We start from the raw sequence: 24,630 nt of genomic DNA, 5'->3' as shown, positions 1-24,630 counted from the left end.
CTTACATTTTTGTCTCAGTTGCAAAGGACTCTGCCAGGGTCCTTATCCTTAGTTATATATTTTCAGAAATATGCTTCCTTGCAGACAGTTAGATGAGAAGATTTACACCTGCCTATTAAATATGAAGGTACCGTCAGCGGCCGGTGAGCTTTTCTGAGCACAAAGACTGGAAACAAGAGGAGGCAGATAGGCTTGCTCTGTCCAAAGGTAGCAAAATCCACGTACCAGCACATCTAAAGCTCACTAATTAAAGTTATATGTTGTTTATTTCTTGTACAAAAGTGCACAAACGATGTGTTGTGGTTTCATGGGAGGATAATTTGTAAGCTTTAGAGCTACAGTGCCTGTAGGCATTTTTGTTAGAGCCAGGAAAGCTGCTCCTCCTGTTTCCAGCCTTTGTGCTAAGCTAAGCTAAGCTAACTGGCTGCTGGTAATGGTTTCATATTTAATGGATAGGCACAAGAGTGGTAGCAATCTTCCACATCGAATTCAATAGAGCAAACAAGTGCTTTTCTCCAAATGAGTAACTGGTCCTCAAAGGCCTTCTCTCAGTGAAAAACTATCCTTGATGGAAGATCTACTGAGGTCTAGCTGAAAATTACATATTAAACACACCGAATCCCTAAATGGAGTGCTAATGCAACAAGTCTTGAAACCGGTGTTTCCACACAAATGAAATTCAGTGGACAGTGAACTATCTAATGTGCCCTATAGTACCATTTGTGCCATAGTACCATCTTGGGGTATATGTGGTCCCAGTGGGAAATTGACCCACTCTGGCAGCATTGGTGTGAGGCTGCTGTGGAGCATACTGGTGACACCTTGTAATATATATTTTACATCAAGGCTTTTTCACCCTACAAGCTTTTATCCTCCTCTAGTGCAACTAGAGAAATTCCTTGATCACCATGACTACAGGCAACCAATAGTAGAGAGTGTAATTGTGATCGTGTCATAGCAGAGTGCCCTGACTGCAGGCGACTCGTTTGGTGCAAAGAGTGTTTGGAAAAGAAAGATAAAATGAGAGTTGAGGGGACTGGCACAGTATGAAAGGTTCTGATGATTTAGTAAATAAACAGCTTTGAAAAGACCATACCTGGTTTGTGCTTTGCTGACCACAGTGTCTGCTGGATACATGCTAAAAAAGAGCGAAGTTGAAAGCAAAGATGTCAGATCAGTCGGCCCATTCTTTACTCTTCCCACACAGCATTGAACTTATTTACCTTATAGCAGCTTCAGACACACACTACCCGAGCAATGCCTCGGTCGATGCTTCAAATCTGACAAAAATTTCACCTACGTATGTTGCTGAGTGGCTATACTACTTCTCCTGCAGCGCTAATAGAAGCCCACATGAGGCAAAACGTGAGTGTGTGGGAGAGGAGAGGACAAAGCCAGTATCGCCCACACACACCTCTCTGCTCAGCAGCCTGAAAGAACTCCTCTACTCCCCTACCTGAAGAGGTGCCAAGGCCTTGTGCCCTGCCAAAAACAAGCTCACTTTCATCGACAGAGTCAGGAGGCTTTTTGGCAAGGAAGAGCTACGCTGTTGTTTCTGGACAGAGCATTTAGTGCACAAACGTTCTGCGTGCAAAGCTGAGAAACATGGCAATGGGATAATGGGAGGCTGCGGGGCAGTTGGAGAGTGTTTTGATCAGCATATGGAGCTTCAACTCCTGACCAGAAAGGATCTCCCTCCTAGATAACAGTCTCCAGCAGTAGATTTCATAACATCTGTGCTGTAATCGCATATTTCTAAAATTGGATCTGCTTCAGTAAGTCTCCTCTTTCTGTGTATAGCCTATAGGTTTGAAAGTCCCATATCACTGAAATACATTTGAGGCATTCATCATTTATGGAAATGTGTCTTTAACTGGTCGGTTGTTCAAACCAGGACTAAAATATCTAATTTATGTAAAAAAAAAAAAATACCAATAAAATATTAATTTGGATGCATTTTCCCATCGCCTCACCTGGGCCTGTCACTCTGCATTATGTCTGCATTGCTAGCTGGCAATCACGTTTGTGTCAGTCACGTGCATGCAAGGAAAGGGACACACTCAATATGGCGGTAAGATAAGCATAAAGAGCAGGTCACATGAGGCAGCTCCAACAGCTGAATCGCGCTCCCTTTCTCTTGTGAGTCACCTTCTTATGGATGATTTGATAATCGGTACATTCACACATCCCTACACATCCAACAACACATTCTTATATGCAAAACCAGGCTGTGCCATGAAGTAAAGGCATACAGTGAAAAAAAAAAAAAAAAAACAGCTCATGGTGTCTAAAGACAGCATCTTTTGAGTCATTGCAACAGATATCTGTAGTACGTACATGCTGCAGAGTTGTATTAATTGCATCTTTATCCTTCAAAGAACATACTTTTACGTGATTAATTCATTGCCTTTAATAATTCATGAGGTGAATTTGTACAGCATGCACTGGTTCAAGAATAATCCCAGAAACATACCAGTTTGTATAGCTCTGATATGCTGATCTGATCCGGATCCACCATTTCAAACTCCTTCCTGGGAACAAGGTCTAAGCCAAGGTGCCTGGTGAAAGAGAGATTAGGGGTGTATGAGACAGCAGCCAAAAAAAAAGTACTGAAGGAAGGAATCAGAGCTTTTGTTTTAAAAAAAATGAGGATCTGAGTCATGCAGTATCACATTTCAACTTTTACTGAGTGCATCAAATGCATCTAGGCATTAAAATCTCACATTACTTGGAGTTAGATGCCTCATTCAACTTTGCAATATATATAATCTGCAAACACCCCTTTATAAACATGCCTTTTACTCAAGTACTGCGCTTAAATTCAGAGGAAAATGTTGTTTTTTTACTCCAATACATTTATTCGACATCTGTAGTTACTAGTTTGCATATTAAGGGAACAGTTTAACACTTTGGGAAACATGCTTATCCGATTTCTGGTGGAGAATTTGATGAGAAGATTGATGCCACTCTCATAAGCATGAAGCTACAGCCGGTTAGCTTATCTTATCAAAAAGACTTGAAACAAGAGGAGACAGCTAAGCTGGCTCTGTCCACAGGTAGAAAAATCTGCTTCCTGGCACCTCTAAAGCTCAATAATTAACATGATATATCTTGTTAATCCGTAACAAAACCTGAAGTGTAAAAATGACAGTTTGCTGTTTTACTGGGGGCGGTTATGTGCCAGACTATCTCTTGGCTAAGCACAGTAACTTCCTGGAGTCTCCGCTGGTTGCCTGGCAACTGTTCATGGTCAAGAAACAGAGGTAGTTAATGGTGGCGTGTTTCCCAAAATGTCGAACTTTTGCTGTAAGGTAACAAAACACAAGGTTAATTATCAAACATCGTGAGCTGCAGTATTTAAACTTGTTAAATGTAACTCCATCTCGACAGCTACAAAACACTAAAATACTGCATCGTTTCATTAATCAGTGCTGTGATGTGTATATCACTGTAAAAGGAGCCATTATCATGACCATCATTGTCAATGTTTGTCAGCTTAAACTCCAGAAATGCATCATGAAATTGTCACTTTTCATCACCAAAGCCTGGATTTGCAAAACAATCAGCTGCGGGATGAATGTAACAGGGTACAATACTGAAAAAATAAGTGCAATATTTCCCTCAGAAATGTAGTGGAGTGAAAATAGAAGGTAACAAACATGTAAATACACACAAAAAAAGCATCACCACTTAAAACTTCTGTTCATATAAACTGTATTCTGTGTCAGTTTGGCTCAGGATCTCCAGCTCGATGTATCACTGATATAATGAATTAAATACTCAGAAGACTCAATTTTTCATGGCTCAAACAGACAGTTTTAGATTAATCTTGTGCATTGTTTTATTCCAACAAGTCTGTAAGACATTTCTGGTATCTTTGGAAACACTGGGATCTTGTGGAGAAATGAGGATTTCTGGGTTTGAACGGTACTTATCTGCTCAACATGAGTTTGTATTAAAGAGAACCACCAAAGGGTCTTTGGGATAAAGAGGTTAGGTTCAGTGCTGAGGTCAGTGCACTTTGTTACCTTACATGTCTGCTTCATGCTGCTGTATATCACACCCACACTCTGTAACCCTTGACTTAAACACAATTGTGCAGCCTCAAATGGAGTACTATCACTGCTGCTGTGATCTTTTAACCATGAAATCAGATCACTACAGCTCTCTGGTCAGCCTGCACTGCAGAGCACTGGCCTCAGCACGCATGCTGTAAAATACACCGCCTTATAGACTCCACTTGTGAGTGTTTTTTACTTTAACACATATCAACATATATCATATATGAGCAGTGATGTAGTTCAAAGTGAATGTCTGTGTACTTCTATGAGAAATTCTGCGATGAATCTTATATTAAACTGACAGATGGCCCCTTCACATAAAGCTACTCCTTAGCTGAGCTAGAGCCCTCGCGTCTTTATCTCCATTATGGATGCCTGTCACAGCTCAGTTTGATGGAGTTTGAAACTGGCAACAGTAAGTTACAGTTCCTCCAGGGGGATGTGCATTGACTTTAAGCCGCTTGAGATTCACTCATCTGCTAAATGACCATGAAATTACATCATAGAGGATGCTATTACGCACCCACTCATCCAGTGTTGCAGATCTCTCCAGTGCCAAAGAAATATGGTATTCTTCAGTAGCCAACAGTTAAAAACAAATGTTTGCTGTCGAGCATGCCCACTCTCTCAATAATGTGCTCAGTGCGAGAGTAACTCACTCATTGCCCCAGTCAAGCCGTACGGTGATGTGCCGCTTGATCTCACGAGTCTGGTCCTGGGCGAGATGACCCTGGATCAGCTGCCGACGCAGGTCAATGAGCTCATTCATCACATGGCGCAGCTTATGGAACAGATCCACCTTGTGTTTCTAATGAAGCAGCCAAAAAAGACTTAGTTAGGATATGTGATCTCCTCCTACTGCAGCATTTATGTAAAGACTCTTAATGAAACTCTTCCCAGAGTTTACCTGATATCATCAGCTTGGTTAATTGTGTATTAGTGCTCTGTAACTATAAAGCTGAACACTGAGACAAACAACATGCAGACGGTTCTCTAATGTCAGAATCTGGTGATTTATTTTACAGTCATGTCAAGTACGATCAGGACAAAAATCACCTTCTAAACGCACTCTACCCACTTATGTTTTGCTGCTGAGATTTAAAGCCCATTGATGTTGTTAATGAAACAAAACTAAAAAATTCTCTTGCAAGTCTGCTTTGACCTGAATTTGCATCTCTCACAGACCAAGGACAACACTTTTAATTCATGCATTTTCTGTTCTCCCTAATGGTATGACAAGTCCACATTACCACCCAGGTTTGTTTACATAAATGCAAAGATTAAGCGCTGCCACAATGCCCATGTAAATTTAATGAGAATAAACACTGCATGTTCTCAAAGGATGGTAGCTCCTGAAAAACAAAGATTTTGTCAGGGTTGATGAGCCCTTTAAGACATCTATTCTGTGGGGCTAATTACGTACATTATAACAGATACACAGTTATGCTTAGGCCATTGCTCCCTGAAGTAATACCATGAATTGTAATTGGCAACAATAAGGTGAAATGTATCAACATCCAGCCAATGCTACATCCTATTATTATGGATGCAACTGTGGCAACATGGCCCATATCACACAGGGGGTGAGCACCAAAACGAGCACTGTTAAATCAGCGCTTCACATTAGTCGAGCTTCAGAGGAAGTTACATCACCACACCAATGCCTGGGGCTCCTTAGTTGCTCTGAGCATGAGCAGTCCTCAGTGAGAGGTTATGTAAAAACTCGCTGCCAGCTCCGCAACGTATCCACTCAGCTCCCAACTCAAAACCCTACCAACCACTTCTGCCTGGCCCCTCGACATGTAGCAGGATTAAGGATGCTTTAGGTTTCCAGTAATCACTTTTGCCCGGCAAGCAAAAGCTGACTGAAGGTGGTAAGCAGTGGTGGATCTTAAGATGAAGCAGAAACTATGAGAGGCAGGCCAAGATCAATAAATGGCTGAATGACACAGCATGAAATTGCATGTGACAGGTCTGTAGGCCATTATCTGTGTCTGACCACCATTTCTGTTCCTACATAGATAGTATATGAAAATGTAGGGTGACAGTCAGAGCGACATGCTATGGGGAAATATCTAAAGGAGCTGTCACTGCATGTTTGGGTTGTATCTCAGGCTATTCACTACTCTTGCTGGCAGACCAAGTTATACCAGGTGTTGAATTAAGAGCAGGGAAGAAAACATACTGGAAAAGCCTATTCCATCAAAACCTCTTAGGAGGATGCAAAAGAAACAACGATGGATGCAATTTCTCTTTGCAAAGGCTGTTTTTCTCCCAGCTCCCCTGGAAATCTTGGTTATGGTAGATCCAGTCTCGCATTTATTGCTCAGTGTTTTGTTTTGATATGAGTGAGATGTACTGTAATATAGCGCTACTGACCACATAGAGCTGCTTCCACAAGACACCCCATTCCTGCAGTGTGGATGTAGTCTCTGTGATAATAGGGTCCTCAAGGGGCACCACTGTCTCACACAGCCTAAAGGAAAAAAAAACATATTATTATTGTTGTTGTTAGGTCTTTAAAATGGGTAAAAGGAGGGTGAAGTACATGACCATATTTAGATGCTACATATTTTTGTTCACTTTCCAGGCCAAGTGTGTTCCCACTTTCTGATGACCCATGTAAGAAATTGCGACCTTCATGTGTTTCTGTTAACCCCTGATTTCTTTTTTTTTTTTTTTTTTTTTGGTGTTATTCAGTCTTTAAAGAAGGCAGGAGAAGAAATGCCAAGTAACTAATAATTACTGGATGTAGCATTTTACCTCAGGTAAAGGTCAACAGAAATTATGACCCTACTGTGAAATTAAACACAAATATGCAGCATTGAAATATCATCAGGGACTTTCTTTCTTTCACCCATATTAAAGACTGAATAATGCTGATAGCAACAATCACTCGTGCAAAGTACCATCCATACAACTTAGCCCACTTTACCGTGGTCACAGAATATGGTGTTAGCACTCGTAGTTAGCTACACGCCAGCTTTGTGCAGTGGCTGCAGGCTTGAGAACACAGTTAGCCATCATCAAAAAAAGGAAAAATCTCAGTAACTCCATCTTATTGGCGGGTTGTGTCTTCTTTGCTAGCTTGCTAACCTTCATTCACAAATCACCTGGTTTAGTTCACAGCTGGAGTCACCAGGGTTAACACTAGGCTAGTGGTTGAAGGTCAGTAAATACCTGCAACCCATGAAATCTCAATTTCTTTTACTACATATGTTAAATCAGAAGACATGTGTGGAGGCTTTGGAGCTGTTTAAATAAGGCACATTTGATGGTCTTAGTAACAAAAGTGAAGTAACATCACTGACAAATGCAAACATACAGGCCAGATTTTTAAAGAACAGCTATTAAATGAAAAGGAGGTAATATCATGAAGATTTTCTCTGGCTGCAGTTTGGAACGGATGTGGAGCACTCTGGTAAAACCACAACACACATCCTTCCTGTGGGATCACAGTCACTGGAAAACATTACACCAAATGTTAGATCTCTTGTGGCACTTTGCACTTTGCTCACTAAGCTCTGCCCTATGCTGCAAAGAATTATCTTTAATACTGTATCATAGTTTTTGCAACAAGGGTAGAATCTCCATCCATGACCAAATGAGTCAGGATGATTGTCTGTGGTAGGGATGCTTTGGGAGAACTACAGATATGCAGTAGGTGTGTCACCTCATTAACTCCATGAGACAGCAAAGCAGATTCCCCAAAGTGCAACTCCTGGAGCGAGGAAGTATAATAACGTCAGTTTCCAAGTCTGCACTTTTAATTGTTTGAGTGCAAGTGAGAGTCCTCCTGCTATGTGGTAGCTCAACTGGAAGGTGGTGATGTAACTGCAAACTCCCAGTCCACACTGAGCCGCAGATCCCAGCCTGCAGATTTAACATCCATGATCCATAGCATAAAGAGCTCTGCTGCCTGTTTTTGTCTTCACCTTTATTCTGGCCTCTACAGCCATGACCGGCTATTGTGACGGGAACTGAAGATGACCGCTGTGTGTACATGTGTGTGTGACAGAGTATGCGCATACAAGACAACAGCTGTCTGATGGTGATTGTCTTGAAGATTGGAGCGTCACCAAAGCGTCGTGCTCTGGCATTGATCAGAATCTGTATCAGCTCCCGACCAGTAAAGAATAAACAGAAGGGTTTTTTTTTTATCATTTTGCTCATATCATGCTCCATTATGTCTCAATAAAGGTCTTTGAAGCGATGGATCTGTCGAGAGAAAGCACGGCTGATGCTGTTTAAACAGGTTTTCAGTATTTTGAGCTGCAATCCCCTCCTACATAAAATGCAATAAATGTAACAGGCTTTTTTCTTTTACTATATGTGTCTGCTTCATAATAAACACATTTACACAGATGATGTAATGTTCTCTATATATGTACAAGGTGTTTCTCAGTGTGGCTGTTGGGTTTGACTGACACTGGTTGTCTTTCAGGTTATGTGTACTTTTATATTGCAGTATTGAAGTACATGTGCATTAGGTGGCAAAAAGGTAGAACAAAAGGAGGTCTTTATAGACTATAATTGATTGCAAAGACAGTTTTTGGAAGAAATAAATAATGAAGCAGTCAGACATATTAAAAGCATTGTCATATCGTCAAACTGCCCAGCCCAAACTGGTTAACCAACACAGTCAAGTCTATCTTTGGATGCATTCGTTTTCAAACTTTGTCAAACAGACATCTTTGTTTTGTTCTATCTTTGTATGTCGTGCAGTGTTGGACTGGAAACACATTTCTTCGCATAACAAAAAATCATAAATCTGAAAACCATGAAGACTTGGCTACTTGAGGTCAATATATAGATATTTGCAACATTACCAAATACAGCTGAGGGTAGCATGTATTTCTATATTCTGTTAAGTGTGGACCCCCTGCAGTACATTTGGAGAACTCTGCTGTTATTGTGATTAGGAATACAGCACTCTGACACTGACGCTGGATCAGTATCGGTGCCAATACTGACCTCATTTAATGGTTTGGTATTGGCCATGACATAACTGATGTTGTTTTCAAATCATAAGTATTTCTCTACATTAAACATTCATGATGGAAAAAGCAACAATTACAGTTCAATTTTGGAAAAGGAAACATTTGGTTTAACACTCAACACTGGTTTGGTCATATTTGATTGACAGCGCTGCTAAGACAAGCAAAATACTCTGGTTGGTGTATGGAAATACATGACATCACCTTTTTCCAACTAGGCCCCACCCACTTCAAACCAGTAAGGATAACAAGAACGAAAACAAATACAGAAATCTTTGTGTTCATGTAGAAACCCACCACTCATAGTGATGATTGATGATCATAGTCGTGACTGAAAAAATGTTCTTCACAGCCTTTAAGTACAGTATCTTTGCCAGCGTGATTCTAAAATTCTGTGTTTCTATCAGCTACATGCATTCAGTCACAGCGGACCGCCGACTCAGATATAAAACTACAGAAATGCCCAGTGCCATGATTCCAATGACATCCACACAGTGAGCAACACAGACTTTATATTTGGGGAAAAGAGATCACTGGTATCATATCAGCACTTGGTACCAGTGGATACCCTGAGATGAAGCATCAGAATCAGTGTCGAGAGAGAAACTGTTGGGTCAGATATGAGACCCAGCAGGCTTTAATGCTTCGTATGGTTACAGCTCAAAAGGATATTTTGAGAATGGAAATGATTTCCTGTCTTTATTTGGAAGTAGGTACTCTTCTTCTCATGCTGTAAATCTGTCACAATTTGGGGTCGCTGTATTGATAATATCAGAAAGCATATCAGTGCTGATTTAAGAGGCCCTCTTGAATGTGACTTAATGTACAGTTTATTTGATCTCCAGACTGGAACCAGCCTGTATGGACATTTCTGTTATGGCGGATGTGGACACTGGAGATACAGCATATCTGGGAATGAATGGACAATTATTTCCTACTCTGTTTTGTGTCCCTTTTTTTTCTTTTTATTCTGATGTATCAGGGTGGAGTATGTTTTAAAAGTTCAAAAAAATATCTATTTTTCAAATGTTTAATAAATGCATCCTTAATTATGATGCTGCACAAGCTCAAATGCCAACACTTTATCCTACACTTACCCTCTGTTGGTCACTGTGGATTTCTTCAAGTGGACATAGCTGACTGGGAAAATACCCTGTGGACAGAGGAAGGAGCAGAGATGTTACTGAGTGTGACAGGATTAGGTTCTTAATTCTCCTGCAATGCATAACCAAGATGTACAGTTTTGTGTTATGTTTGTGCCATTAGGTAGAGTAACCTAAACTGTGTTGAGTGCTACAATTGTAAAAGAAGAAAAAGGTTGCACAGTTCTGCTGGCGTTTGAGGGAAATGCAAGATTACACTCCCTTTGTATGCATTCTGAACATTTCTGCTTTGCTGTGTGCTCACATTTTCTGGCATGCAAAGAAAAAAAAAGAGGAGCCCATAGTGATTTCACTCACTAGAGAAACGAAAGGCAGAGCAACGTGCAGGAGCCTTATTGTGGTCTGGCTTAGCAGGGGAAGGGCATGAGAGTCTGAGTGGTGCCAAATGCCACCCTTGCAGTTCATCTTTATTATTCTAATCTGCCAGATGTGAAGAATCGGCCGTAGTGAGCACAACTAATTCTCTCAGCTCAGAGAGAGTATGGGGGCGAATGAATGTGGGCAGCATACATAACAAAATGGAAGGGTGTTAGTAAGAACTGTAAATAGCTGATGAGAGTAGAGAAGGACAGCATGTAGCCACTAACACCTACATTTACCAGGACTGGACAGCTTTTGTGCTTTCTTTCAAACATCCCAGCAGCATCACATAACACTTCTGACATTTCAGTTTAGTTTTCAGTTTGAAGAAATAGAAGCAATTACCTGCTGCACTCATGTTTCCAATAATATATCTTTTATATGTGTATGTGGTGATACTACTGTTTGTACTCTGCAAACTTTGCATCCTTGTTCTCCAACTTTGTATGATGACTCTCCCGCTCTGCTACACATCATCGTGGATGGACGGAGTATGTCATAAACATCCTTCGCTGAACAATCATGGGAAGCATATGTAATAACCATTTACTGCAGTGCAGAGTATTGATCTCTGTCAGCAGTGATTGTGTTGTATAATTCTGAATTCTGCAGCTATGGTCTCCTCGTTCTGAGCATTGTGCAGAGGATTTATCATAATGATGCTGCATGAACAGATTGAACTGAATGCAGAGAGCTTTGGATTCTTTTGCTCAGTCCTGGTTTCCACGTTAACTTTCTCTCTGCCTTGACCAAAGATGTAAGTAGTTATTTACTGTTATGACTACAACTAAATTGGAGTTTTATTTTTATTGTATGTTTTTAAATAGCTTGTTTTGGTATAATGGTTTTCAGATTACTAACTGCACCATCTGGTGGCTAAAAGAAAAACAAAATGTGGATTTTCCAAAAATTCTGCACAGCAGAAAAAGCAGCACAATAGAAATACAGCATGTACTCAGAACGGTGCTCTCTTAATCTGTGAAGTGCCACACTACAATTTCAAAGAAATGATAGTGCCAGCCCTATCATGTGCTCATACCAAGGTGTGCTTTATACACAGGTGATGCACAGTGTATCTATTTTACTGTATTTTATACTGTCATTACATTATCTTATATCGTGTACATCTTGAACTTCTTGGAGATGGCACTACATTTGGAGCTTTTGTGCTATGAAGCAAGAGCTTGGTTTAAATGGTGTCTTTATGAAAGCGCCTCTGGAAATACAGGTCAGGAGATTTCTATTTTTGTCCAATCAAAGCCCTATTCAATAAGTTAATCAGTCATTAAGGTCTTTGTTGTCTAGACAAAGTTATTTCTGGGATGCACATCTCTCAAATCACAGTATCATTCACAAAAATGCACTGCTCTTTGATGCAACCTTCAGGAGGAGATTATTATATATTAAAAAGCAACCGCTTATACAGTTGTTTTGGTGACGTTGCATTTGTTTGATAAAATCTGAGTTAACCCGATATTAAAGGTATATGTGGAACTTTCAGAAAACCCTTGTTATTAATGACGCCTGTGGCCGCACACTGCACGGATCAGCATTATTTACTTTGTAATGTTAGCTGATAAAGTAATTTGCAAACAGCAAGATAGCCAATTTACAAGGCAGATCAGCCCAGGAGTCTGGATGAATTAGTTATCCACTCATGGCAATATTTACGTTGGCTAGCCAGCAATTCATCTTTGTTAGCAAGCGAGCTAATGGTAGCTAACGTGAGCTAGTTAAAACTGCAATATTACAATATATTTCACATGCTTTGCAATAATGTTAGGTTTCACTTTGTTGTGGTGGGTGACAGTCATTTGTTGACGTTTGCGGACTCCATTTCTAAGATAACGTTAGCTAGTGTTGCACTGAGAGGCACTCTGGAGTGCACATAAATGTCACTATTTTAGGATTTTCTCGGAAAACCCTCCAGAGTCCTTTGCATAGAAATCAGTCCACAGTCCGTGAGGCAACTGAGAAAGTTGAATTATTAAATGTAAATTCCTTTACAGTTTTACATATTGTTCCTTTAAATACTGGTTCTCCAAAAATGTATTTAATTAACATTCTGCATAAATGTTGCAGAATTACTCTACACATACACATTAAAAATTTTAATGGTATGGGGGTTTTTTTTTGTTTTTTCTTTTTTTGACAATCCAAATAGGATTTTGTCTTTCTGGAATCAACACAATGTCAAAATAGTGTTTTGCATATGCTGTTGCAATTACCTTGATAGAAGGCTTCTTGGTGGAAAAGCCTCTGTACCAACCTGAAGGAAGAGCAAAGTGCATATATATATGAGAGAACCTCACTACAGTCAAACATATATATGTACAGCTCACAGTATGAGCCATTACACCGTTTTACTGTGGTACTCTTTAACATTGAACGTCATTCTAATAACATTACCTGTTACAATAAGAACTGTTACAATAACATTACAATAAGAGTAAACAATGCTTCTTATACAAAGTAAAGCTAACAATTTGAGTTTGCTTTGACTAGACTAAATCATCATAAATAGGTTAAAACAGGACTATAGCTAGGATTTGAGAAATGCTGGGAACATGAGTTGAAGTCCCACTGGCCCACTGGACACCGAAAAAGTTAGCTTCAGTGATGTTTTCTCAAAATTTTCTATTAAATGGTACTTTTCATTCAAGAAAATCCCAATGGAAACCAACAACATCTTATAAACTCAACTAACTAGACCCCATACTAAAAAAGATGTTAATTCCCCCCAGTAGCTAAATTCCCCAATTTCCCAGATAAAATACTGAGGACTTTAAGTCCCTGGGCGAAAATGACCACCTCACAACAGTAGTGTCCACGTTAAGTAAGCTACCTGATATCTCTCTGCTGTACAGAACTGTCTATCATTTACAATCAAACACAATAACTGTGCATCTGCGTATCCATAGGATATTGGACTGCTTTTACCTTCACTCTTCTCCAGAATCTGTACAGTTTCCCCAATCTCCAGGACCAGGGCCTGACATATTGGTGACCGGAAGTTGCAGATCACTGTGCAGAAAAATAAAAAAGGAGTCATGAGACAACAGTGCTGTAAAAAAAATTGACCTTATAGTAATTATATATAGAGTAAGTGCTGACTGTCGAGGGAAATCATGTCATGGATAAGCCTCTCTGCTTAATTTCATCGTTGTGGCATGTGATTAAGCAAAGGTGCCCCCTTTACATTGCAGTGTCTCCCCACAGCAAGCGTTTTGGGGCTTTAGCAGTGCTTTTAATAAGCTGTTTAATGCAAACATCTAAGCACAGTGTCACACAGGAACCACTGCTTAGCAAACTGTAAACAAGCTCCCACCCTGAAGTGAGTAGTCATTTTAATAGGCAATTAATTCTTAAGCGGCCTTATTTTTGTGCAATGTTAAGTTAATTGAACTGTATCCTAAAATAGAGCCCACACAAACTGCTAAGTAGTATGGCTAAACGCTGCTTTATCATGAATCGGCATTAGCATAAATCTTCCATGCCACCTGCTTTTACAGCATCATGCAGTCTTCGACCACACGGAGAAACATTTTGTTATCCGTGCAGCAGTGCAACGTGAGCCATGCAACATACAGTACACAAGCCTCAGCAAAGACAAACTTGTTTAATAATGACAAGGCTCCACTGACGATTTTAAAAACCTACAAATGGTGGCCCTTCAAGGAGAGTTTGGTGTGAATCATTATGCTAATGAACTAGCCAGGGGACCTAGTGAGGGGGAGGAAGAGAAGGAGGGGCTTGGGCTCGGCTCCGTTGCCTGTTTGAGGGTAACAAGTGCTCAGTTCCTGTGCTCGGGTAACTATGGCAACAGATCATCTACAAACTGGAGGGCTTTCTTTCTTCACTGTAACTGCTGCAGGGATCTGGGCATTTTAAAATGGCAAGCTTATGGATGCTGCATGACACTGGAGTCAAGTCAAGCTTATTGGGCAGGTGTTAGAGGAGCAGAGATGGATAGACTTAAAGAGTCTCCTCGTTACCTTTTCCAGCCTGCCTCAGGCCCTTTTCCAGCCAGGGCTAAGTATTTCCTATTTGAGAGTCCTATTCTTTAATGGCCTCTATTTCATTTGAATTGCAAAACGTGCACTCACACCATTTGAAAACTCTTCAGCAGAGGCCACGTCAGAGAGGGATGAGATTGTCATGTTCGAGAGAGAGATGGGAGCATCACACAGGCTCATATTTTCATAGTCCTCCCTCACAAAACGTCCAAGCTGTGTAAACACTCTTTCATTGTGGCTAAAAGCTGCAGAGCATTAGCATATCCTCAAAGCATAACCAGCAAAATTCATCTTTAGACTTCAACATGTTGAACGTAGGATGTTGGAAGGACTGACGGGACAGGCAGTAGAAAACGCTGGCAAAAGCAAACATTTCTACTCAGCCACAGTATATCAGTCCAGACTGTTCCTCCATTTAGTTGCATTCATAATCCACATGACATCTTATGGCCGCTATTGTGTAACCAGTAACTCACTGGGAGGAATTATGGTGCTTGAGCACAGGAGGAGACTCCAGCTGTCCTTCACTTTCCTCTCCACTCAACACACCTCCGTTGTTCTATGTATGACACACGTACATCAACTCATCCATAACATAACTCAAACACCACCTACATTCATTTACTCATTAACTATCAAACACAGCTCTGACCCTGCTTTTAAACAGCACTCATATACTTTTCCCGCTCATCCATTGGGGGAAATTTTGCCTGCAAAGAAATAAAAAACATATTCTAACATCCCAGCTGCTCTCACATAATAGAACAATTCAAGCATTCTGTATTTTAGGAATGTCTTGTTTGGGTTTTGAACATTTCACGACGAAGTAGAAGTGACAACTACAGAGCACAAAATGCATTTTGGTCCAGACTCTGTACGGGCCCACTCAGTTCAGGGCCCTGGTTTAAAGATTTCATGATCCCCCCACTGTGACACCACAAAATACAAGAGCAGGATTCACAGTCTGAGAAGCTTCAGCTCCTACAGTGGAGATAAGGAGTTCCCAACAGTAGTAACTTCACAACATGACGAGGGCTGGATTCTTTTGAGTCATCTGGTCGTGACTTTCGGCTGCAGTTAAAGCAAAGTAAAAATGCTGACGGCAGCAAAAAGATGATTATCGACTTAGCAGATAAATAAAGACCAAAAACAAGGAATAGCTGAATCGTTCTTCCAAAAACTACAGAAACAGTTAAGATTGATATTTCATTTTCATTTCACTGGTTACCTTAATCACTTCAGCGTACGCTTCCAACACAAGATCTGAAACAATACAACACACTTTCCATGATCATAAGGAGCAAGCAGGAGAAAAATATCTTTTATTACCTGCCCCCTCCTCAACACATATGATCTACCTTTTGTGTACATGTGTGGCTCCATGCACACATTGAACCACACACATACACAACCGAACGACAAAGACCACACCACACACTCTGCTTTAATGGAGGACTGTGAGTTTAAAAATCTGACTTGCTTCTGTGATTATCATCAGCTGATATCAGCACAAACAATCAACAAAAACATCCAGGAAATTATCTATTTTTGGCTTCAACATAACTTTAAAAATTACCTGAAATTTTCAGTTTTATTTCCTGACTCTTGAGTGTTTGTATGTTCCCTTGAATCCACCTTACCTATAATATTGTATTGCCCTCTTCTGCAGTATATATAATGGATTTATTTTAATTGTGTATGTGTTGCTTCATCCCTCTGCAGAGAAACTATGTTAAAATAAGTGAGAAGTACATTTTAGTTATATTCCAACCAAAATAACCAAGCAGAGCTCCAACCTATAGCCAGGCGATATTCATTTTAAAGTAAAAAGTGCAAAGAATCAAACAGATCCACAGTTACAAAGTAGCTGTTTTACTATTTAACAAAATCCTGCATCCTGTAAAGATTTACTCTTCAGAAATCTACAAAAAAGTTTTTATTGCCTGAAAAGAGTCTCTGAAGGACCCAGTCTTCTGTGTTGGCGTGAAGTGAGAACAGAAGCTGGAGCTGATTTTCCAGAACAGCACCTAAAAACTAAAAAAAAGGGAGCTCTCCATGGTGTTAAAAAAGAGAGTTGTAGCACCCACCACAAACATTGTGTCTATGTTGAGAGGTTTGCCTTGTATTACAGGCACACACACACATTCAGAGTTTTTAATGTGTTCACCACATTACTAGCTCTTTGTCATCTGCAATATTCCCTGCAGCAAAACCACTAATAAAATATAGAATTATGTCTGGACAAAAAGTGTTCACTAAATACTCAATAGAAAGCCAGTCTGAGTGTTTGAGGATGACCTTTAACCTTTTTCCCTTCACTTTCCTGTTGTGCAGTTCTATTGTTGAGCCAGTATGTAAGCTATAATATTAAATATATATTGTTCTTCTACAACAGATTAGGTGAGGCTAGCATCATCTTCCTGTGCGAATATTATTACATGCTGCCATGTCTTGAAAAATGTTTTCTCTCTGCATGTAATACAGTGAAGCTTAAGACACAACATGCATGGCCTGATGACCTTGCTTTAGAATCAGTGAGAGGCACATACAGCTCCGGACTGTACAACGACCCCCGGGGGAGAAATGTGCTGCAGAGAGAGCGGAGATGTCATCAAAAACCTGCCAGTACAACAGTAAACACGATTACGGCTTATAAATTATCTGCTATTTTTTCAGAACAACTGAGTGCTAATGGCACCACCGTACTGAGAAACCATTTATTAAAGAGGACGCTGTGCTCATCTAAGCTGCAGCACTGAAACGAATTTACTTTCTTGGATTTCCTTTTAGTTCCAGTCTCAGTCATAGCTGGTACAACTGAAACTGAACTGTTTAAACTGTTGCAGTAATGCACAGTGTGCATGCAGACCATGAAGGTCCGGCTCTTCTGGCTTGAGTAGTCCTGTCCCAGATCTAGCTAAGTTAAAAATTACACAACGCTCTTTGGGCTTCGCCCACTGAGTCATGTTGTTCAGCACGACTTGAATGCACACTCACTCACTCACTCACTCACTCACTCACTCACTCACTCACTCACTCACTCACTCACTCACTCACTCACTCACTCACTCACTCACTCACTCAGAGACATTACTGCACTGAAGACTTGCTAAACTAGGGATTTCTGCCATGGAGGCAGGGGAGAATCTGACCACATCTGATCCCAAATCAGTGTCACAGAAATCTAGGCATGCTACCCAGCCGCAGGCGTCTGTGTAGCTGCGAGATGACCTTATTATACAGCACTTTTAAATCGCCATGAGCCTGACCATCACACATGCAACAATACGTATTTGTGCATGTCAGTTAGGGTAAAAGAAACTACAGTACTTGTGAACTTTGTGGTGCAGTGCCTGTGATGAATCCAAGAAGTGCTCACCAAAATGAGGCTGAGCAACTTTACACCGCGGATCAGATTAAGAGTTAAAATCACAGCTAAAACCACAAAGAAATGCTACTTTGGGCCACATTAATCTCTCTAATCCCACCCTCATCTGAACATTAGCTCTGTCTTTTGTTCCGTCATGGACACGTTTGATCCTCGAGCTGTCCGTTTCAGATAATGGTGGCCTAGCCCGCTTGATTATTCCGTGTACTGCTACAGTAGTCTGTGTCTGAGCCACGTCCATGTGGCCACAGATGAAGCCAGCTGATTCATTCCACTCTCATGTGGGCAGGTACCGAGTGTAAGTCAGAGCTCTTTCCAATAAAAGTGTAAATAAATTCTCTCAATATTGCTGCTTATGTGAGAGAAATCCATCAGTGACTCATTTGCAAATAAGAGAATGAAAAAGAAAGTTCAACATGCAGAACCAAACCATTTGAAGAAGACTGCACTGAGGACGGGTTAGTGAAAAAATGCTGATACTTCTTGAAAAATCTGATAGTAATGAAATTCCAAATATTTACAAATTAATAGCTGAGGTTTTTTATAGCGTAATGATTATTTACTTTGGGGTACTTTCGACATTTTACAGACGAATCATTGATTCGGGAACAATACAACTAATTATAGATTAATTGGTGATTAAAATAATGATCAGTTGCAGTTTTGGAGTGGAAAGAGCTGAGCAGCACCACAGCACATTCAACCCAGGCCTTTGCTGCTACGTGAGAAGTGATTTGCAACATTATTCCCTGCATAAACACAACCAAGAACAATATAATGAATAGGCAGCGATTCTAAGAAAGGCATTAACGTTTCATGAGGTGGTCTCCAACTGTTTCCTGTTTAGACGGAGCCCATTAAGACAACACGGGGGAACAGAAAGGCCTGCTCGGTTTGATATCGGTCTATGGTGATACTGGTGAGAGACAAAATAAGCAAAGAAGATATGCAAAATGGTTCCACTAATAACCAGATTAGACAGGAGGGGATGATAACAGGCCGTGTATGGGGCTGCACTGACAGTAAATGTAGCAGGCCAGCAGCATAGGCTTCATCCACAAGGATGCTGGAGAAAAACTGAACCTCTTATGTTATGCGAGGCGGAGGGGGGGAACTGACCAGAGTCATACGGCCTGCCTTTACAAGGTACAGTATGTACTGTGTAGGTACACAGCTCCCCGCATTTCAGCACTGTGGACAGCGTCATCTCCACATTTCAGCACCGCGGACAGCGCCAGGTCACTCCACACCGACTGATGCGGAGGCTGCGCCGAACTGTTGCTTCCCCGCACTAAACTACCTCTTTTCTGCCTCCCTCCTTGCCCAAACCCCCTCGATGATATTTGCGCTTGAAAAAAGCCCTGCAGTGGCTCTAAATGGACGAACAAGAAAAGGATTAATGAGATAAGATTACTGTACAGCCACTAGAAGTGCTGATATTATGGTGGATTTGCCGTCGGGGCTCTCATCCTGCATCTTTATGAAACGGTCATGACAAATGTAATAATGCCTCTAAACAAAGTGTATATGTGTGGGCGTGTGTGGCGGGGGGGTGGGGGGTATCATGTGCGAGGCAGCATGAGTAGCCCTGTAAGTAACAAGCAGTAGAGCATCTGGACATGACTCATTCCCCCTAATGAAAAGCCTCTATAGTATAATCATACGCTATAGACACTTTGGCCGTGGCTGTGGGGTTCAGAGGCCAGTTTATACTGACCGCACGGCTCCTCATGGCGTTATCTGTGCCTCTTCTAGTTCTCAGACTGCATGCAGCTCGCTTTCATGTTTGCTTTTTTAATCATCATCTGACAGGAGAAATGCTGATCTTGCACTGGACGCTTGCCCCTCTGTCGGGGTCAAAGTGCACACACACGCAGGGAGGAGATGTACAGTGTGTGTATGTGTGTGTGTGTGTGTGTGTGTGTGTGTACAGTGCAGTCCCTGCAGCAGCAGCAGCAGCAGCAGCAGTGTAGTTTTCTGTCTACAGGTAGACTCCAGCTTCACTCCAGCCTACACCTGTTGGGGGGACGCAGTCACGATGCCCCCTCGTGGCTTCAACGCGAATCGCCTTTTTTTTCCCCTTCCCCGCTCCCCCCCTCCACATATGCTCTTTAGAAGAAAAGGCTAAAATGCTACATTGACGCATTTTTTTTAACAACACCACAAAACTGAGAGTAGGAGCCTGATGTAAAGCACCGCCTGCGGTTGTGTACAGACTGCGATAGCATCTTTAAAGTGGTGGGTTGTGGGCTGTATCAGCCCACGCAATTTCCCTTTCTATGCAGTCACTGGCCTTGTATATCAGCCATTATAAGTGTATGTTTTTCATTGGGTGTAATGGGCATAACAGCAGAAAGAAATGGGCTGGATAGCCTTTGCGGGGTGCCGATGAACAAAAAACTGGGTGTTTCTCGTGCAAAAAAAAAAAAAAAAGACTGCCATCACATCGCTGTATGATTAAAGTCAATTAAAAAGCGAGAAAGCAAACGTCGTAAATCATCAATAACGGGCGTAATTGACTCACCAACTCCGATTTTCTCCTCTTCTGTAGGTATCCACATAATTGGTTATTTTCCCTCCGGTAGAGCAAGCCACATTATGTCGATATCGTGAGATGATGCTGCTAAAAAAAAAAAAAAAAAAAAAAAAAACGTGAGCTGAAGGCTACAAACGACGCTGGCTGCTCGTACACGGGACTACATGTCTCGACCGGAATCAGTATCCTGACGCCTGTGTGTGCAAAGGGGGGAGGAAGGACCATCAAAGCCTCAATATCTCCGCTCTATTATGTCCCGGCGTGCGTCTCCAGTCTGATGCAGTCTCCGTGTCCACCTAATGTAACGCACACACACGCAGGGACGCACGCACGCACGCACGCGGCGAGCGGTTTTCTGCTCTCCACAAAAGGTGTTACTGCAGCCGCATTTCAAGTGGAACGGAGACAATTCTTTTCCTCGAAGCTTATTTATTTAATTTCTTTGTTTTTCTGTCTTTTTGTTGTTTTTTTTCCTCCCCTCCTCTTAGCCAATCGCGCTCCAGGCCAGCTGATCCACAATAGGCTGCTCAGCCCGCGTGCACGGGCTGGATCGGTCGGTAATTAGGAGGTAATAGGTCGCGATAGCGTTCAGCGGTCCCGACTGTCGAGCAGGTGAAAGAAAACGCTGAGGAAACTGCAATATACCATAAGCTGCGCCATCTTCACGGTCGTCACATGACTCGTTTTGTCAACACTGATGTGTCAAGCGTTTGCAAATATATGCTCTCTCTCTCTCTCTCTCTCTCTCTCTCTCTCTCTCTCTCTCTCTCTCTCTCTCTCTCTCTCTCTCTCTCTCTCTCTCTCTCTCTCTCTCTCTCTCTCTCTCTCTCTCTCTCTCTCTCTCTCTCTCTCTCTCTCTCTCTCTCTCTCTCTCTCTCTCTCTGCATGGCAGTTGCATCCATCACAAACACAAACTGCATTTTCTCCTGCTAGGCTGCTGGATGGTGGCTGGCAGGCTGCCTTTTTTGATTGAATGAGTCGCTCAGGGGGCTGTTGGCCATAAAGTAGCTCCCGGTGTTACAGATCAGGCCGGACCATGTGGGGAAGCACCTCCTGGTTGAGTCATTTCAAAGAAACAGACCCACTACCGGCGATGCTTTGTCATAGTGCAGTCATGCTCCCACACAGATGAGATGCAACCAATTCCTAACGGCAGATTTCAGCTTGGAGTGTGATTGATGGGTTTGGCAAACTGTGGATTTCCCATCAGACCTCTATCACACAGCCACTGGCTGGTTTATACACGTAGTTCACATATAACAGATGATCAAAACCACATAAAGTAAGTTCAGCGTTATTCATTCACCTGTGACTTGTGCTCAGTCTAACTCCATGGTGCAGTGGATGTCACCTGGAATTCACTCAGGACATGAGTTGAAGCTTGTTTCAGGCAAAAATTTAGCTGCATTCTCCAACTGCAGAGTGTAATCTGTGGATGTAACTGTATTCAGATGAAGAGGTATTAGTAATGTGCAGTTACCTTGTTTGTATATTTTACTTCCACACATGGAACTTAATTAATCACTTGATGGCTTAAGAGTCAAATAAAATACTGTAATCGGCCTATAAAATACACACCATGTGTTCCAGCTCAGGCAGTGTGCGTGGAAGCTGACTGATTTGAATGGGAATGACGCATACTGTATGTGATGCAATGAATTCAGCTGAGACTTGTGCACAAAGTACCAACGTGTGAGGTTACGGCATGCCGGTTTATCATGCAGTGAGTCACTGCTGTTAAAGCAGTCTGTGGGGTAAAGTTGATATGCATATTACTTTGCTGTGAGGCTTCAAACCTGTGGAGTTAACAGGCTACAAAAATCCATCAATATGGGATAATAATTTCAGTTTGGATGAAGTGCAGAGGACTTGAAGGCACAGGCTGACATAGAACATACTTAATAAACACAGACTTACACTGCTATAAACCAGATGAATACACAGCATTGGTGCAAGAAGCTTTGTCATACAGTATCTCACCCACTACTTACTGCTCATCTGGTCATTTCAGTGCACTAAGCTGTCTTGTCCTATAGACAAGGCAATCATGAGTAGAAAAATAGAGTGATTTGGTGAATATTGAGCGTCCAGTGAGCTTGATGTAGTGTGGGAGGGAGGGCAGTATTCAGCAGGGTAATTTCTCTCCATCATAGCAACGCTGTGACTGACTCCCATCTGTCTATTACCTCAAGTGGAACACTGTGGGCGGTGTTCCAATCACATACATAAAGCTGGAGGAGTGTGGGGCGTTTTACAAGCTAAATGTGCATCCCAGCTAATAAACACTGGAGGAAATATAAAATAGAACAAATTATAAGCTTCTCCAATACTTGCTGAAAATGTGCTCAAGTGACAGTACTGCACACCAACGGTAAAAACCTGCCACAATGGATATTTGACATGAGGAAAGATTTGAAAGCACCTCACGCATTAATCACATTTTTTAACCATATTTTACTTGTTCGGCTTGGGAAGCGCAGCGGCCACATTTAGCTCTGATGCTGCAGCTCTGTGAGGATGAGACTCAGGTCCACTGCAAACAGGGATTGCCTAATACAGTGAGAGCTGCTATCTGTTTCAACACTCCCAAAGCCAGCAGACAATAAGAGCAAGCTGAGGAGGTAATAAGAAGCATGTCCTACCAACTCATCCATCACCTGCCTTCACACAAACACACACATTCTTATTCCTTTACAGTCCCCAGGATCATACATTTCACGCACTCTGAGCTGCCTGTACAAATAATCACTGTCTGCACACATGGACATGCATGTGCCTGTGCCAGCGTGCGCAAACACACACACAATTTAGAAGACTTATTTGATCCTTCTTAATGTGGTTTGTGTGACTATTTTAATGTGTGCTATTATTAACTGTAGCGGAGGCCACAGGAAAATTTAGTGGCAAATCCCTGCATGCATCACTCAACAATCAGAAGACATGAGTAATGTCAGTTTGTGGAAAATGTAAGGCATATAAACACTTTAACATGCAATAAATGTGGGTCTCTGTGTGTGTGTGTATATCATCTGCTGCTAATTCTTCATGCAATGCACACTTTCCCTCGTAGGTTGTCTATTAGCTCAATTTCCTGCATAGTTTCTCCCACTTAAAAGCAGCTGGGAAGACTGTAATCTCATCTCACTGGAAATCAGAATAATTTACCAAAACTAACTTTACTGATAAGCAGATTATGATTTTTGCCTTAACGTTGAGGCACACGGCTGATAGAATTAACATATTATCATAATCTTTATTTATTGAGGTAGATATGCTTTGCAAGAGAGACCAGAGTACAGCAGGAGAACCAGAACTGAGATAAGACACACAACAACACAAACACAGCCAGTCACACAAACATGCATACAGACAGCATGAGAAAGACTCAGAGATGTCTCTAAAAGATGAAGTTTAAATTCATGCAACTGGACCAAACTTTCAAGTGTTCAGTCCTTCAGTCCCTATGGTGCCAAGTACCAGAAGGCAGTACCAGTTTGGTATTTACTCATGTGGTATCAAGACTTAACCAATCCCAGGTCTCATCTGACCAACAGTAGTTTTCAAATGTGAGAAAAGATGTGATCTACCGAGGCCGCTTTAGGGGGATGCATTTCCAAACAATAGCAGTAGTGAGTAGTTCTATTCTTGTTGTTAGTGAGCAGCATGAGAGGACCGGAGACAGTATTTATCAATCTCGATCGTCAAAGCCGCAGATCAACTTCAACTAATATAAACTTCGGCTGCTGATGTGTTCACCAGGACGAAAATGAAAGCACACATTACACCTGTTTTAAACGCTGGCAATCTAGTTTTAATTAATGTTAATAATCTTTTGTTGGTATACAAATCACTACGTGGGCTCACTCTCGTCTACTTGTTTGAAACGGTTTTAAGATATGTACCAACTAGATCCCTCAGGTCCTCTGGTAGTTGTATCCTGGTTGTTCCTAGGGTCCCGTCTAAGACCTACAGCGAGGCCACTTTTAGCATGGCCCCAGCTTATCTAGTGTGTGTGTGAATTTCGATTTGCACTAGTTTTATTATATTGACTCATGCTCTTGTTAACACTCTGTACATGCAGCACTTGGAGTTGCTTTTGGTGTATGCCA

At 41.5% G+C, this 24,630-nt stretch overlaps 1 protein-coding gene across 2 annotated transcripts in view; it reads right to left on the bottom strand.

Annotated features, from left to right (window-relative positions):
- Positions 1 to 21,214, bottom strand: part of LOC139334691 (dedicator of cytokinesis protein 3-like) — a 52,069-nt gene extending 30,855 nt beyond the window's left edge. For both annotated transcript variants that reach the window (XM_070967763.1, XM_070967762.1), the window contains exons 1-8: positions 20,510 to 21,214; positions 13,522 to 13,605; positions 12,810 to 12,850; positions 10,156 to 10,211; positions 6,441 to 6,537; positions 4,721 to 4,869; positions 2,474 to 2,558; positions 1,097 to 1,138 (exon numbers count right to left, since the gene is read on the bottom strand). In XM_070967763.1, coding sequence (XP_070823864.1) covers positions 1,097 to 1,138; positions 2,474 to 2,558; positions 4,721 to 4,869; positions 6,441 to 6,537; positions 10,156 to 10,211; positions 12,810 to 12,850; positions 13,522 to 13,605; positions 20,510 to 20,546 — 591 coding nt within the window. In that variant the 5' untranslated portion in view covers positions 20,547 to 21,214. The remainder of the gene's footprint in view (positions 1 to 1,096; positions 1,139 to 2,473; positions 2,559 to 4,720; positions 4,870 to 6,440; positions 6,538 to 10,155; positions 10,212 to 12,809; positions 12,851 to 13,521; positions 13,606 to 20,509) is intronic.
- Between the last annotated feature and the right edge of the window lie 3,416 nt (positions 21,215 to 24,630).

Source organism: Chaetodon trifascialis, chromosome 8, assembly GCF_039877785.1.
Source record: "Chaetodon trifascialis isolate fChaTrf1 chromosome 8, fChaTrf1.hap1, whole genome shotgun sequence".
In the NCBI taxonomy this organism is placed as follows: Eukaryota; Metazoa; Chordata; class Actinopteri; order Chaetodontiformes; family Chaetodontidae; genus Chaetodon; species Chaetodon trifascialis.
This window is presented reverse-complemented; position numbering and strand designations above follow the sequence as displayed.